Genomic DNA, 15,520 nt, shown 5'->3' with positions numbered 1-15,520 from the left:
TATATCTTCCATCTATATACTACTAGACAATGGGGTGACCCGTTGGGGCACCCTTTGAGAGAAGGGTTGTGCAGTCTGATGTGACCAGAATGACCATTAAATTTTCCTGAATGCTATTGCTATCTCTTTGATTTCCAAATTAAAGAAGAAAAGCTCAGCTTATTAAAGAAGAAAGACGCATAGCAAGACAAATATGTGACCAGAATGAACATTAAATATCCATGAAGTAAATTTGAAGGAATCTGGCTTGCTGGGTCGGGTCTGGAATTAAATGTCCGACGTAATGATGGATTTGGCCTTGAATAATCACAGAAGGATTCCATCGATTCATAGAAATATAGAAAATAGGTGCAGGAGTAGGCCATTCGGCCCTTCGAGCCTGCACCGCCATTCAGTATGATCATGGCTGATCATCCAACTCAGAACCCTGTACCTGCCTTCTCTCTATACCCCCGATCCCTTTAGCCACAAGGGCCATATCTAACTCCCTCTAAATATAGCCAATGAACTGGCCTCAACTGTTTCCTGTGGCAGAGAATTCCACAGATTCACCACTCTCTGTGTGAACAAGTTTTTCCTCATCTCGGTCCTAAAAGGCTTCCCCTTTATCATTAAACTGTGACCTCGCGTTCTGGACTTCCCCAACATCGGGAACAATCTTCCTGCATCTAGCCTGTCCAATCCTTTTAGGATTTTATACGTTTCAATAAGAACCCCCCTCAATCTTCTAAATTCCAACAAGTATAAGCCTAGTTGATCCAGTCTTTCATCATATGAAAGTCTTGCCATCCCAGGAATCAATCTGGTGAACCTTCTTTGTACTCCCTCTCTGGCAAGAATGTCTTTCCACAGATTAGGGGACCAAAACTGCACACAATACTCCAGGTGTGATCTCACCAAGGCCTTGTACAACTGCAGTAGTGCCTCCCTGCTCCTGTACTCGAATCCTCTTGCTATGAATGCCAACATACCTTTCGCCTTTTTCACTGCCTGCTGTACCTGCATGCCCACTTTCAATGACTCGTGTACAATGACACCCAGGTCTCGTTGCACCTCCCCTTTTTCTAATCGGCCACTGTTCAGATAATAATCTGTTTTCCTGTTCTTGCCACCAAAGTGGATATCCTCACATTTATCCACATTAAATTGCATCTGCCATGAATTTGCCCACTCACCTAACCTATCCAAGTCACCCTGCATCCTCTTAGCATCCTCCTCACAGCTAACACTGCCGTCCAGCTTCGTGTCATCTGCAAATTTGGAGATGCTGCATTTAGTTCCCTCATCCAAGTCATTAATACATATTGTAAACAACTGGGGTCCCAGCACTGAGCCTTGCGGTACCCCACTAGTCACTGCCTGCCATTCTGAAAAGGTCCCGTTTATTCCCACTGTTTGCTTCCTGTCTGCCAACCAATTCTCTATCCACATCAATACCATACCCCCAATACCATGTGCTTTAAGTTTGCACACTAATCTCCTGTGTGGGACCTTGTCAAAAGCCTTTTGAAAACCCAAATATACCACATCCAGTGGTTCTCCCCTATCCACTCTACTAGTTACATCCTCAAAAAATTCAATGAGATTCGTCAGACATGATTTTCCTTTCACAAATCCATGCTGACTTTGTCTGATGATTTCACCGCTTTCCAAATGTGCTGTTATCACATCTTTGATAACTGACTCTAGCATTTTCCCCACCACCGATGTTAGGCTAACCGGTCTATAATTCTCCGGTTTCTCTTTCCCTCCTTTTTAAAAAGCAGGGTTACATTAGCCACCCTCCAATCCTCAGGAACTAGTCCAGAATCTAAAGAGTTTTTAAAAATTATCACTAATGCATCCACTATTTCTTGGGCTACTTCCTAGTTGGAATGACTTCTTTGGCACCAAAGTATGTTATTTGGAAGAGGCAATTGTATTGTCTGATGTTCTTCCTGAACTCGTTTGTAATAAGTTCATCATTGCTGTACAAATTGAGGAGTTCATTAGTTAGAGGCTGCAAATTGCCTATCTTGACCTGTCCCTTCATACAGCAGAAATGTGTGGTTTCTCCAGTGAATAGGAAGGCACGACAGTGAGGACATACTCTGGTCATCGAACCAACACCAGCAGAAATGTGACGGCATGCCAGTCGTGCAGCTTGCCTTGCTCTTTCTCTGTCGAGGTATTGTCATTGAAAGCGGCCATTGTCGTCTTCAGCAACTCTCGCAATAATTACTCTATGCCGCATATTCTCGAGTTGATCTTTCCTTTTCTCCTCTGTCTCTTTCTCTCTCCTCCTCCTCTGCCTGTTTTTGTCATTCTGGAGATGCGCAGGCTTTTCATCCTTTGTCTCTTCATCTCTTCTACCATTTGTTCTTTCTCTCTGATCCTGGAGTCGTGCGGCCCTGGCCTGATCGGATTCTTGTTCTCTCCTCCGTCTGTGCCTATTGTTGTCATTTTGGAGACGTGCTTGCCTGTCCTCCTCTGTCTCGTCTTCTCTCAACTTTTTTGTCCTGACTCTTTGATCCTGGAGTCGTGCAGCCCTGGCCTCATCTGGTTGTTGTTCTCTCCCTCTCCTTGCCGGTTCCCGACGACGTTTGGCGTCATCTCTTGACCATAATGTCCCCCTTCTCTTTCCACGCGGCATAATTAGGCTATCCATATATTTTTATCCTAATGCTTGATGGAAGATAGGAAACAGTAACACCAAAGTCTCTAAGCTGCTGAGGCTGGCCGTGCGCATGCGTCGAGCTGTGGAGTCACTGTCTCCATGGAAGGTGGAAGCGGCTCTGTGAGTATCGTGAGGCGCTACTGAGGCTGGCCGTGCGCATGCATCAGGCCGTAGCATCCCGATTTCCATGGTGGCCGATCGGGTCTCGGGTGAAAGACAGCCTGTTGATTTTTGGCGAATAAGCAATTTTATATGAATATATAACCCTGAACTTTGCCTGCGTTCTGTAAGTTAGCGCACTTTAACTCGATTTAGCCAATAAAAGTGCTGCTTCAATGCACCATTTGTGCTAATTGGAGGTCAGAAACAGACAGACAGAGCATGAGAGATTTAGTAGTATATAGATTGTTCTTTTCTAGCACATTTGGTAGCAATAGAACTTCTGAATCAAAAGGGTTATGTTTTAAAAACGCAAACACGAGGAAATCTGCAGATGCTGGAATTTCAAGCAATACACATCAAAGATGCTGGTGAATGCAGCAGGCCAGGCAGCATCCCTAGGAAGAGGTACAGTCCGACGTTTTGGGCCGAGACCCTTCATCAGAACTAACTGAAAGAAGAGCTAGTAATAGATTTGAAAGTATTGTTTTAACCCCATTTGAGAACTTTTGTACACAATGTGTCCAATTACTTAATATAGAGTTAATATGGAGTTTGGAAAGTTTCTTTGAAGATCTTGACTTTCAGATAAGATGTACAGACAAGTTCTCATCCACACATTTGAGTGGTTCCATTTGGTTCAAAATCCCAAGATACTTTTTGATGGAGAAAAATAAAAAAAGTGAGTTAAAATAATGGCCAAGATCTTCTTGGGAAATAACAACAGTTCCACATGGAATGCTTTGGCAGTGTCTTGCTGTTTTCCAGCAGTAATGCTGGAAATTAGCCATCCAGCAGTCTATCCTTTTCAGTGGAGACATGTTGCTATGTAGAAAAAGATGTAAGCTTCAGGTAATTTATATTGTTGGTGTTAATTATATTTCAAAAATGAATACAATTAATTTATATTTTCTTGTGTTTTAAATATGTATTTCAGGTTTTATTACTTTTTATAAATCTTCACATTTTCAATTATTTTATGGCATGTGTAATCTGTAACAATCTAATGTTTTTGAATGTCAAAGACAATTGCAGTCATTCAAATTGCTTAAAGCTTTGACTACTGAAAGTGTTGTTTAAGCAATTCTCAAAGTGTTTCAATCAGCAGAGTACCTACCGTTTCATGCTATTCCCACTAGGACTGCACAGAGCTAACTAACCATGTCAGAGACAGTTTTGTGGACCTTGTTGCCACTTGGTAACTGCAGACCTGATGGGTTGGGAAACGGAAACCTTGATGTTTCCGGTAATTGGAGACCAACAGATAAATAAAGCAAAAGTAAAGTGCAGGCAAATAAATACAAATAGTTCATAATAAAGCAGTACACATAAATCAACAGAAGAGTCATTTTGCATTGAATGACACAATTGATTAGTTAAGTTGCATATTGTAATATTTTTATTTATTTATTCATTGGAATGGACATTTCTTCATTGCCAGCATTCATTGTTCCATTCCTAATTTCTCTAAACTGTGAAAGCAGATAAGAGTCAAATGGATTGGTTTGAAGTCCTGTACATTGTCAGATTTAAGAATTATTTTGCTTTCCAGTGCCTTTGGACTACACAGTGAGTCATGGTGAGTATTTATGGAGTAGTAGTAGGTTATTTAGTGAGGTCATGGGGGATAATTTCTCTTAACACCATCGCCTGATTCCTCTAAAATTCATCTTATTTTTAAGTGCAATAAAATGACCAAACCTCCCTTGCCACCTTCAAGAAATTTCAATTCAGTTCAATTGAAGTTTAATTGTCATTTAACCGTATATGAATAAGATTGATGAACGCAGCCAAACAAGACAGTGTTTCTATGGGGTCACGTTGCAAAGACACATTACCAGCAGTCACAGTAAGCACACACAAGATTACAATCATGTAATAAGAGTCCATCACCCACTCCCACCCCTGTGGCGCCGTGGCTTGATGCATACAAGTCAACAAGCCCATATTGAATGTCAATAAAAATACAACAATGCAGAATATGCATATGTGTGTGTGTGTGTGTGTATATTTTATGTGTATGTGTGTGTGTATGTCTGTTTATATATTTTAAATCCTCAGTCACCATAACTGCCCTACGCCGCCCTGGCAGAGAATGATGGCTTGGACGCGTCACCTCCAGTGGATGAAAAGCAAGCAACTCCACAGCTTGAGGCCCAAGTCTATTGAGTACCCTAAAAGAATCTGCAGTCGGCCGCAACAGAGCTTGTCTTCTACCAAGTGAAACTCTGGAGGGTAGCTCTGACTCCATTCTGGATACAGCACCACCTGACCCCGGTGAAGCGCAATGACTTTGTCCCCTTACTCCGAGCAGCTGCAAACAAGAGACACTGTGGCTTCAGGCCTAGTCCTTGCTACAACCAAGGACTAGGCCCCGTCAATCCACCCTGCTCATATCCAATAAATCAGCGAATCAAACTTGCGGTGTACCAGATTAACAATGTCCAAAGGGATCTTGCAATCACAAGAAACGAGACCATGATGGGCACTCACTATTGGACTGTAAGCCTCCATCAACTCAAGCAGCAGCACATTGCTCAGCTTCTTTATTATCTCCACCAACAAGGAACTTGTTTTGAGTTCTTAACGTTTAAACACCTTTTGTTGATCCCGTATAAGCCGCTGTGACCAGTCATCTTGCCAGAATCTTGTCAGAGCTCATTTCAGTTTACTTATTTTAAAGCAACAATCTCAATTCTGGACCGCTCAGCCAGGACAAACATCTTTTTGTACGTATACTTACTCTATCAAGCTTTCTAAAAATTATATATATTTCAATGCTCACAGATCATTCTTGCAAACTGTAATGACTTAGGGATCTAGTCTACTCAATCTCTGTCAAATGACAGTCCTGCCACCCTAGGGACCAATTTGGCAAATTTTAACCACCTTTTCTCTAAAGTAAGCATATTCTTTCTGGGAGAATGCACTTGGTACTCCCCGTGTAGTTTAACTAAAGCCCTATAAAATTGTAATGAGGCATTTTTACTCATGTATTTTCTTGTATTTAAATCCTTTCCCTTCTTGCAGCAAAGGTCAAGCATTTATTTCTTAGTATCCTTCTGCATCTGCATCGTAATTTGCATGCCTTGTAAATAAAAAACATCCGGTCTCATTGAACTTCAACATTTCCCAATCGCTCATCACTTAATTTAATATCTTGTATTTTCTGCCCAAGTCGATAGCTGCACATTTTAACAACATTGACTTCCAAACCCTATTAAAGCACCAAATATTGAAAATTCATAATTTTGATTTGTTTTCCCTTGAATTAGATAAACAACTGCATAGCTTTATTACAGTTTATCTTGCTTCCTCCAGGATAGGTTGTGAAAATAAAGCTTCTTTATCTTGTTCCTAATGGAAGTGGTGACTTTTTCTGACAGGATATACACAAGGATGCAGGCAGGATCTGACCAGTCTTTAGCTTGCAGTAAATTAATCCTTATGTGCATACACTACCAAAATATTTTGCAACAGGCAGAAAAACGGATACTGAAATCTCTAACACGAGGAAATCTGCAGATCATAAAAGTTGCTGATGAACGCAGCAGGCCAGGCAGCATCTCTAAGAAGAGGAAAAGTCGACGTTTTGGGCCGAGACCCTTCGTCAGGACTAACTGAAAGAAGAGCTAGTAAGAGATTTGAAAGTGGGAGGGGGAGGGGGAGATCTGAAATGATAGGAGAAGACAGGAGGGGGAGGGATGGAGCCAAGAGCTGGACAGGTGATTGGCAAAAGGGATATGAGAGGATCATGGGACAGGAGGCCCAGAGAGAAAGAAAAGGGGGAGGGGGGAAGCCCAGAGCATGGGCAAGGGGTATAGTGAGAGGGACAGATGGAGAAAAAGGAGAGAGAGAAAAAGAATGTGTGTATATAAATAAATAACGGATGGGGTACGAGTGGGAGTTGGGGCATTAACGGAAGTTAGAGAAGTCAATGTTCATGCCATCAGGTTGGAGGCTACCCAGACGGAATATAAGGTGTTGTTCCTCCATCTCTTACTAGCTCTTCTTTTAGTTAGTCTTGATGAAGGGTCTCGGCCCGAAATGTCGACTGTACCTCTTCCTAGAGATGCTGCCTGGCCTGCTGCGTTCACTAGCAACTTCTATGTGTGTTACTAAAATCTCTCATGTCTTGCTTCAGTAATGTGTAATTTTTTGTGCATCTGTTACCCCAATGATTGTTGGCTTGCAGGGTTCAGTGCATGGAGAGAGTGAAAACTCAATTTTAATAGAAAAAAGAATTCTATTTTATAAATGTCTCATTAAATCTATTTAATACCTGTATTATGGAAGGACAACTTTGAGAAACAATTCTGGAAGGGAGAGATGATGTTTTGTCAACCTAAGAGCTACAATGTTGTCTTGCTCATTGGTAGATTGAAAACCAAATCCTATTTAAAATAACTTCAGTTACAGTGGCATATAGAGAAATTTTTCCTAACATGTTTCTTACCCATGCGCTAGATCTTGAACAATGAATTTCCTTTAAATCAGGGGTTACCAGTCCGCAGACTTCTTTCCTAATGGTATTGGTACATGGCATAATGGCATAAAAAGGGTTGGGAATCCCTGCTTTAAATGCATTGATATTAATCAGTGCAATGACTCCTTTCAGTATTAACTGGAAGCATAGATTTCTTTCTTCATGGGTGTATGTGCTTAGACTCTATAATAACATGGACATTGTTACTTAATAGGTTTACCTGGATGTCCATGTACCACAAAAGGAATGTCAAAGACAGGAAACAAAGATTTCATTGATTCGCATCCTCCGATCTGCTGGACAGGTTAATTATGTTTTCTTTGCTTACATTGTTTGACATATTTCAACATCTTTCAGTTGTAACTATATTTTTCCAATAGATGATTTTTATTTCTGAAAATACCATTCTATTTAATACCCAAATATACTCTGTACAATAGAATAGAACTTTATTGGCATTGCTCAAGACAACAAGATTGCAGTGCTACTCCAGTCTGTGCAAAAAGGATATTACAATGCATGTGGTACAGCTTAATTTAAAAAACATTCAAAATAAACTGTAAATTAGTTTTGTGCTACTGTGAAAACAGTCAAGTAGAAATCCATTAAATTTGGTAAATTATTAGGAGAATCAAAGATAACAGAATAGTTCCAAAGGAGTTTTTAAAAATAAATTTTTAGTTGTTTTATAGGATTTGTGCATCACTATCAAGGCTATCATTTTTATTTCATCCTAATAAACCTTGAAAAGCCATTGGGATTCCTGAACTGTTGTATTTCTTCTGATGCAGGTATTTCCAAAGTGTTGGGTAATGAACTCAATGATTTAAACCTGGTGGCAATGAAAGAGCAACTACATATTTCCAGTTTAGAATGATGGGCACTTAGAAAGGGAAACTCTAAGTAATGATCCCTTTGCCCCAAAGCCCTCTTCCTTAGAAGTTACAATTAAGAAAGGTGCTTACAGAGTTAAATAGATTATTAACCATGGTGTATTTTGATCCATTTTTGATATGCAGGTAATTAAGGGAATAAATGTTTAGGCAGGTGGATGGTAGGTTTTTAAGCAGGCTTCTTGGGAGATGTCACTACTCTCTTGTACTTTTTAAATAATAGAAAGACTTTGGTGTGGAAAGACTCAGGAATGGTGGAAAGACTTAGCAAGTGAGTCACTGGGTTAAAAGTACTGAGCCTTGGACTTGTCCTTGTAGGCCACAGTATTTATGTGGCTCGTCAATTTGGGTTCCTTGTCAATGATGACTCCCAGCATGTTGACGGTTGGGAACCAATGCTATGCAAACTGAAGAAAAAATACTGGGACCTGTGAAGGTGGTAATTTCATGGTAGCTTTATGCCTTAAACATAATTTGCCTTTTTCAGTTCATGCTTGAATATTGCCTACATCTTTCCCATATGGATTTGGACTGGTTAAAATGCAATCACCAGGGAACATGCACATTTCTGACCTTATGATGAAAAGAAACTCCTGTAAAAAGTAGTGGATACGGCCCAGTCTATCATGGATAAAACCCTCTCAACCATTGAGCACATCTACATGAAATGCTGTCATAAAAAGCAGCATCCATCATCAGGGACCCCTACCACTCAGGAATGCTCTCTTCTTGCTGCTGTCATCTGGAAAAAGGTACAGAAACCTCAGGACTCTCACCACCAGGTTCAGGAACAGTCATTACCTCTCAACCATCAGGCTCTTGAACCAAAGGGGATAATAACTTCACTCAACTTCACTTGCTCCATCATTGAAATGTTCCCACATTGAACAGCTTCTTTCCAACTGTGAAAAGACTGCTGAACAGACCCTGACCGCGATCTGGGCCGTACCCTCCAAATATCTAGACCTGCCTCTCGGTTTTTTTGCACTACCTTACTTTCCATTTTTCTATTTTATATTTATGATTTATAATTTAAATGTTTAATATTTGCTAATTTTTACTATTTGTAATATTTTAAATATTTGTAATCCAGGGAGCGGGAAGCGCAGAATCAAATATCGCTGTGATGATTGTACGTTCTAGTATCAATTGTTTGGCGACAATAAAGTATAATCTATGGGCTCGCTTTCAAAGACTCGTCATCTCATGTTCATGATATTTATTGCTTATTTATTTATTATTATTATTATTTATTTATTTATTTTTGTATTTGCAAAGCTTGTTGTCTTCTGAAGACAGTTGAATGCCCATGTTGGGCAATCTTACAGTGATTCTGTCGTGCTTATTATTCTGTATATTTAATGAGCATGGCCAGAAGTAAATGAATCTTGGGGTTGTATATGGGGACATGTATGTATCTTGATAATAAACTTATTTGGAACTTTGAATATTTGTCCTATTGTAGAAAAATGACTTAATTTTGCATGTTTGCTACCATTATTGTAGATATTATTTGGGATTTAATAGCATTTGTACTGGTTTATGTTCCATTAACGGGTAAAGGATATGGATAGTATAAATTGATAAAACTTCTTAATTTCAAACGTTATACATTATACCAAGTGTTCTCAATTTACACATAATTGTGTTCATTCATTGCAAGAATCTAAGAACTGAAATAATGCATCTGCATCATAAATTGATGGTTCATAGGCCGAATTGAATTTGCTTTTTGTTCTTAATTAAAAAAGAACCCTTCACAGGCTAAGCTTTCCTTCATTCTAGATCATTTTGGTTCCTGGGACCCTGTTAATTTTAGCTGGCCAGGAATAATGGTAAGGCACCACCAATGGTGGTGACAAAGATGTTCATGTCGAGTTTCAACGTTTCATGTAGAGGTACTCAGTGGTGGGAGGGCTTTACGTATGATGGACTGTGCCATATCCACTACTTTTTGTAGGTCAGATGGCATTTGAATAGACTTTTGAAATCTTACTTCCAATAGAATGATTGCCTCTCTGCCCTCAGTTGTTCTTAATGAGTTGTGTATTTGGCCTTGGATGCTCTTGACAGTGTTGAAGAATCTGCACATGTCTTGCTATTAGCAATCTGCTGGACTTCTTGCAGCCTTCCCACCCATGATTTCTCCTTTATCTTCTGAGTTTTCTTCTGGACTTTTAGGTGCTTGTGAAGCACTTATTCTTCCCTTGAGGTGTGGTGGAGCTTCCAGTGTAGGACACTTTGCACTTGCCTATAGCTAAGTCCTGGATCTGCTGGTCATTCACATCAAAGCAACTTTAGTTCTTTCTAGCAAAGAAGTCAAGAGTCTTCTCAATCAGAGTACAGACCAGTATCAAGCAAGGTTTAAATGTTCTATCTTCCATGATGCAATGTTGCTCTTCATCAGTAATAACTTACATGGCAGTGTGGAATAAATATATATAGATTCAGTCTATATGGAATATCTAAATCCTTATCGACTCATTGCAATCTCAGCATTCAAGCTGGAAATTTAAGATGTAGTATGTGTATTCAAAGATTGACTTCCAAGTCATCATTTGGTATTTTCTGAACCAAAGAGAGGATGGGAATTACATTCAAGATATGAGAAGGAAAAGCCCTCTTCTAAACTGACCCTGCTCAACAATGTTATTCACTTACAATAAAGGTCTAGGTCAGAGGCTGAGAGAACTTGTACTGATTCCCTTATTTTGCAAAGAAGACAGGATAATAGAATCAATATCGCTTTCCTCTTCCTGGACACCCAAAGAAGTTGTGCATGAAGCACCCATAATCATGATACTACGAGGGTGATTGATAAGTTCGTGGCCTAGGGTAGAAGGCGTCAATTTTAGAAAAACCTAGCACATTTATTTTTCAACATAGTCCCCTCCTACATGTACACACTTAGTCCAGCGGTCGTGGAGCATACGGATCCCTTCTTTGTAGAAGTAGTCCACAGCAGGGGTGATTGATAAGTTCGTGGTCTAAGGTAGAAGAAGATGAGTTATACAGCTCTCATTACGTGCACGTGCAATTCAACACTTTTTCAGTGATTATGCAGAAAGCTTGAAGTTTCTCCTCATCTCCTTCTACTTTAGGCCACAAACGTATCAATCACCCCTGTTGTGGACCACTTCTGGAGGTCCAAGATGCCGACTTCTACAAAGAAGGGATTCGTATGCTCCATGACCGTTGGACTAAGTGTGTAAATGTGGGAAAAATAAATGTGCCTAGGTTTTTTAAAATTGACTCCTTCTAACTTAGGCCACAAACTTATCAATCACCCCTCGTATGTAATCTATGCACGATAACATGATTTTGCTTGCTTGATGCACAATCGCTATAGGTTTAGGCCACTGATTCCAATTACTTGCACACATACACCATTTTCTTTCAGCCTATATTGCCCCTTATCAACTTGAAACTTCTTTGGATTGGTCTCAGGCTTGCATCTGTTTACATACAAATGTTACGCCAATAGAATGGAATTTCATATATAATCAGTGTATCCTGTTATGTCGATGGAACTGACTTTGAAGCATTAATGCTGAGCACGCTATACCAATATACTTTGAGTTATTCACCTGGTCTGTACTTATTACTGTTGCTTTTCTTTTCTTAACCTTGAGACTGTGTAAGTAAGACTCAACTGGAACATGTGGCCATTTTAAACTTGACATCCATAGTACTGATGACAGTTAACTGGATAGATATCACTAGTATGCTTTGGACTGAGTTTCAGAGCCTTAGATCACCACAGCTCACTGAGCTTATTTATTTTATACACTTCTCTTTATGCGGGCATTGTTGGCAATGCCACCATTCATTGTGCATTCCTTATTGCTGTAGCTGATGGCAAGCCACTTTCTAAAACCATAATAACCACCTGGAGGAGAAACTCCCAGAGTACTCAAACACGAGGAAATCTCCAGATGCTGGAATTTCAAGCAACACACACAAAAAATAAGGTGTTGGAGGAACAACACCTTATATTCCGTCTGGGTAGCCTCCAACCTGATGGCATGAACATCGACTTCTCAAACTTCCACTAATGCCCCACCTTCCCCTCGTATCTCATCCGTTATTTATTTATTTATATACACACATTCTTTTTCTCTCTCTCCTTTTTCTCCCTCTGTCCCTCTCACTATACCCCTTGCCCATCCTCTGGGCTTTTTTTCCCCCTCCCCCTTTTCTTTCTCCCTAGGCCTCCTGTCCCATGATCCTCTCATATCCCTTTTGCCAATCAACTGTCCAGCTCTTGGCTCCATCCCACCCCCTCCTGTCTTCTCCTATCATTTCAGATCTCCCCCTCCCCGTCCCACTTTCAAATCTCTTACTAGCTCTTCTTTCAGTTAGTCCTGACGAAGGGTCTCGGCCTGAATCGTCAACTGTACTTCTTCCTAGAGGTGCTGCCTGGCCTGCTGCGTTCACCAACAACTTTTGTGTGTGCTCCCAGAGTACTGTTGGCTTGTAAATTCCAGGATTAGTCATAGCAACAATGAAGAAGTGACAACCAAGTTCCAGGGCAGAGTGACTGTGCAAGTTGGAGGGGAACATGCAGATGCTATGCATTTGATAACCATCTTAATAGTAAAGATCAAAGATTTGGGAAGAGCTTTCTGAATACCATAAGTGAGCAACTACAGCATATTTAATTGATGGCTCATATGACAGCCATTGTGCATTGATAGATGTGAAACTAATCAAGTGGGCTACTGTATTTTTGGGATAGCTTTGACGATCTTGAGTGTTATTGAAGCTGCACATTAAGGCAAGTGGAGAGCAGTCCACACACTTGTGATTCGTGTCTTGTATATTATGGGAAGGCTTTTGGATACATGGAGGTGAGTTACTAGCAGCAGGATACCCAGCCTGTGTGGCCACAGTGTTTATGAGATACATTTAGTGGCCAGTTTATTAGGTACACCTGTACACCTGCTCGTTTGTGCAAATATCTAATCAATCAATCACATGGCATCAACTCAATGCAAACAGCATGCAGACATGGTCAAGATCATGTTGTTGTTCAGATCAAACATCAGAACGGGAAACAGATGTGATCTGGCTGAGTCTGACCATGGTATGATTTTTGGTACCAGACTGTTGATCTCAGCGGTAGACAGTAACTTAAATAACCACACATTAGAACAGTGGTGTGCAATAGCGCATTTCTGAATGCACAACACGTGGAATCTTGAAGTGGATGAGCTGCTGCAGCAGCAGAAAACCATGAACATACACTCAGTGGCCACCATATTAGCTACAGGATGTACCTAAGAAAGTGTATATCACTAGTTCATTTGAGATTTCGGTTTGTTGTGCCATGCCCCCCCACCCTCTCCCAGTTTGTTGATGGCTGATGACCCAGTGATAACAATGCTGTTTACATCGGTTCGGTGATGTCATTTTGTTGGAGGATGGACGTTGCCTGACACTGTTGTGGCATGAACTTACTTGCCACATATCAGCCCATGCTTGAATGTTGTTGAGACTTTGTGGTTTGCAAGCATGAGCTGCTTCGTTTGCTGAGGAGGTGTGAAAGGAATTCAACATTGTAAACTCACTGATAATACCAACAGCTTGTGGTAGGGGTAATTCTCTAGCATCCTTGGATGACAAGTGCAGCAAAGTTTGAACGTGTCCTGAATTATTTTCTTCATCTGCTTGGTAGTCTCCCATGACTGAACTTGGAATACAATGTTTGCACCCTGAGTGCAGTGTTGGGAATGCAAACAATATTTTCTGCCAAATTAGCCAACTATGGACTCATTGCTACATTCTGAAGAGTCAGTTGCATTATAGCAAAAGTTCATAGCTCAAGTGTTTGGAAATAGAGGAATACCCATATAGAAATTTAGCAGCTGAACAGTAGAGGCTGCCTTAGGAAAGCCTGCTGACAGCCATCTAACACCAATGGCAGAATTCAAAGAATGTGCTGTAGGTTAAAAACAATAACATTTGGTTGAAAGGAAACAGAAATGATGTAATTTATTTTCTTTATTAATAACATGTTTTTAATTATTGAAACCAGAAGCTGGCAGAAATAAATTGGCTGTTTAGAAGTCACCTGTAGCAAAAGAAAGAAACATAAACTTTTTAGATTAGCAACTTTGCAGCAGGATCTCTGATGAACTCTATATTTATTCTCCATGCTATCTCACATACTCATTTCTGTTTATTGGTTGCATTTTAATAATTCTGTTTTATTTCAGATTCTTTGCATCTGTGGTATTTTGCTTTTGTATTTAATAATTGTTATATCTAACTTGATTTCTAATGAATAATTATTTCTTATAAAATATTCTACAAAAGGCAAATCATATGGTTATGAAAAAGTATGTTACACAATCTTTTACAATGTTAACAAAAATTGTGAAAAGAAGTTTGAGTGAGGGTAGGGTGTATAAATTACATTTCATAAATGAATCAACTTGATCGTTACATCATATCTGAAAATTGTTAACGTACGATCATTGGGATTTTGTTTTATGCGTTTTAGTTTCCAAGCTGCGTCCCAGAATTTGATCCCTATTCAAATGATCCCTGGGAAGTTCGTCATAGAGTTCTCAGACGTTTTCAGCTAACTGCAAGAAAGGTACAACTTAATCATAGCAGCTTTCTCTTCTTGTCTTGAACTTTACAAATTTGTCTTGCAGTTTTCTTGGGCAATTGTGTAAGGCAGGAGTTCTAAAGATGTAAAAGTTTCTTGTAATTTCAAGGATAACTCCTTTTTGCTTAAAAACCTGTTGGCCCTTCCACCCCAGTACTTTTTACAATTTTCCTTTCCTCTTCTTGAATATGACATATATATATAGTCATCTCATCCAGATTTCTTTGTTTGAACTTTCCCAATAGGCTTCCACCATTCTCACGATAATGTTACAACTGACATATCTTATATGATTTATTCATCTGCAACCTTTAACTCAGTTAGTCACACCATGCTTAAATTTTGTCAGTATGCATCCAATTGAATTGGGTCTTAGTCAGACATTTAGGTTTCATTATTATCTTTCAGATCTATCCTAAGAATCACTTGCAATGGCTTTTCTTTCTGTGTAATTACTGTCCCTTCTGGTGCTCCCTAAAGCCCAATTTATACTTCTGCGTCAAATGTACGCCGTAGGTACCGCATACCCTACGCCATAGGGTGACGTGCACCTCCCCAAAAATGTAACTCCAGCACTTTTGTGTGTATTGCTCAAGATTTCCAGACACTTTAGCTGGCATCCAGCCATGGTTGAGCATGAATTTCCTTCATTTAAAAATCAGGAAGACTGGAGAAATTAAATAACACTAGGAAGCAAAAAAAAAGGCATC

The 15,520-nt window shown here is 39.9% G+C and overlaps 1 protein-coding gene across 1 annotated transcript in view; it reads left to right on the top strand.

Moving 5' to 3' along the window:
* cfap221 (cilia and flagella associated protein 221) overlaps positions 1-15,520 on the top strand; it is a 174,272-nt gene that overhangs the window by 118,982 nt on the left and 39,770 nt on the right. Inside the window, exons 13-14 of the mRNA XM_072262113.1 lie at positions 7,516-7,605; positions 14,700-14,795. Coding sequence (XP_072118214.1) covers positions 7,516-7,605; positions 14,700-14,795 — 186 coding nt within the window. The remainder of the gene's footprint in view (positions 1-7,515; positions 7,606-14,699; positions 14,796-15,520) is intronic.

Source organism: Mobula birostris, chromosome 6 (genome assembly GCF_030028105.1).
Source record: "Mobula birostris isolate sMobBir1 chromosome 6, sMobBir1.hap1, whole genome shotgun sequence".
NCBI classification, from domain to species: domain Eukaryota; kingdom Metazoa; phylum Chordata; class Chondrichthyes; order Myliobatiformes; family Myliobatidae; genus Mobula; species Mobula birostris.
This window is presented reverse-complemented; position numbering and strand designations above follow the sequence as displayed.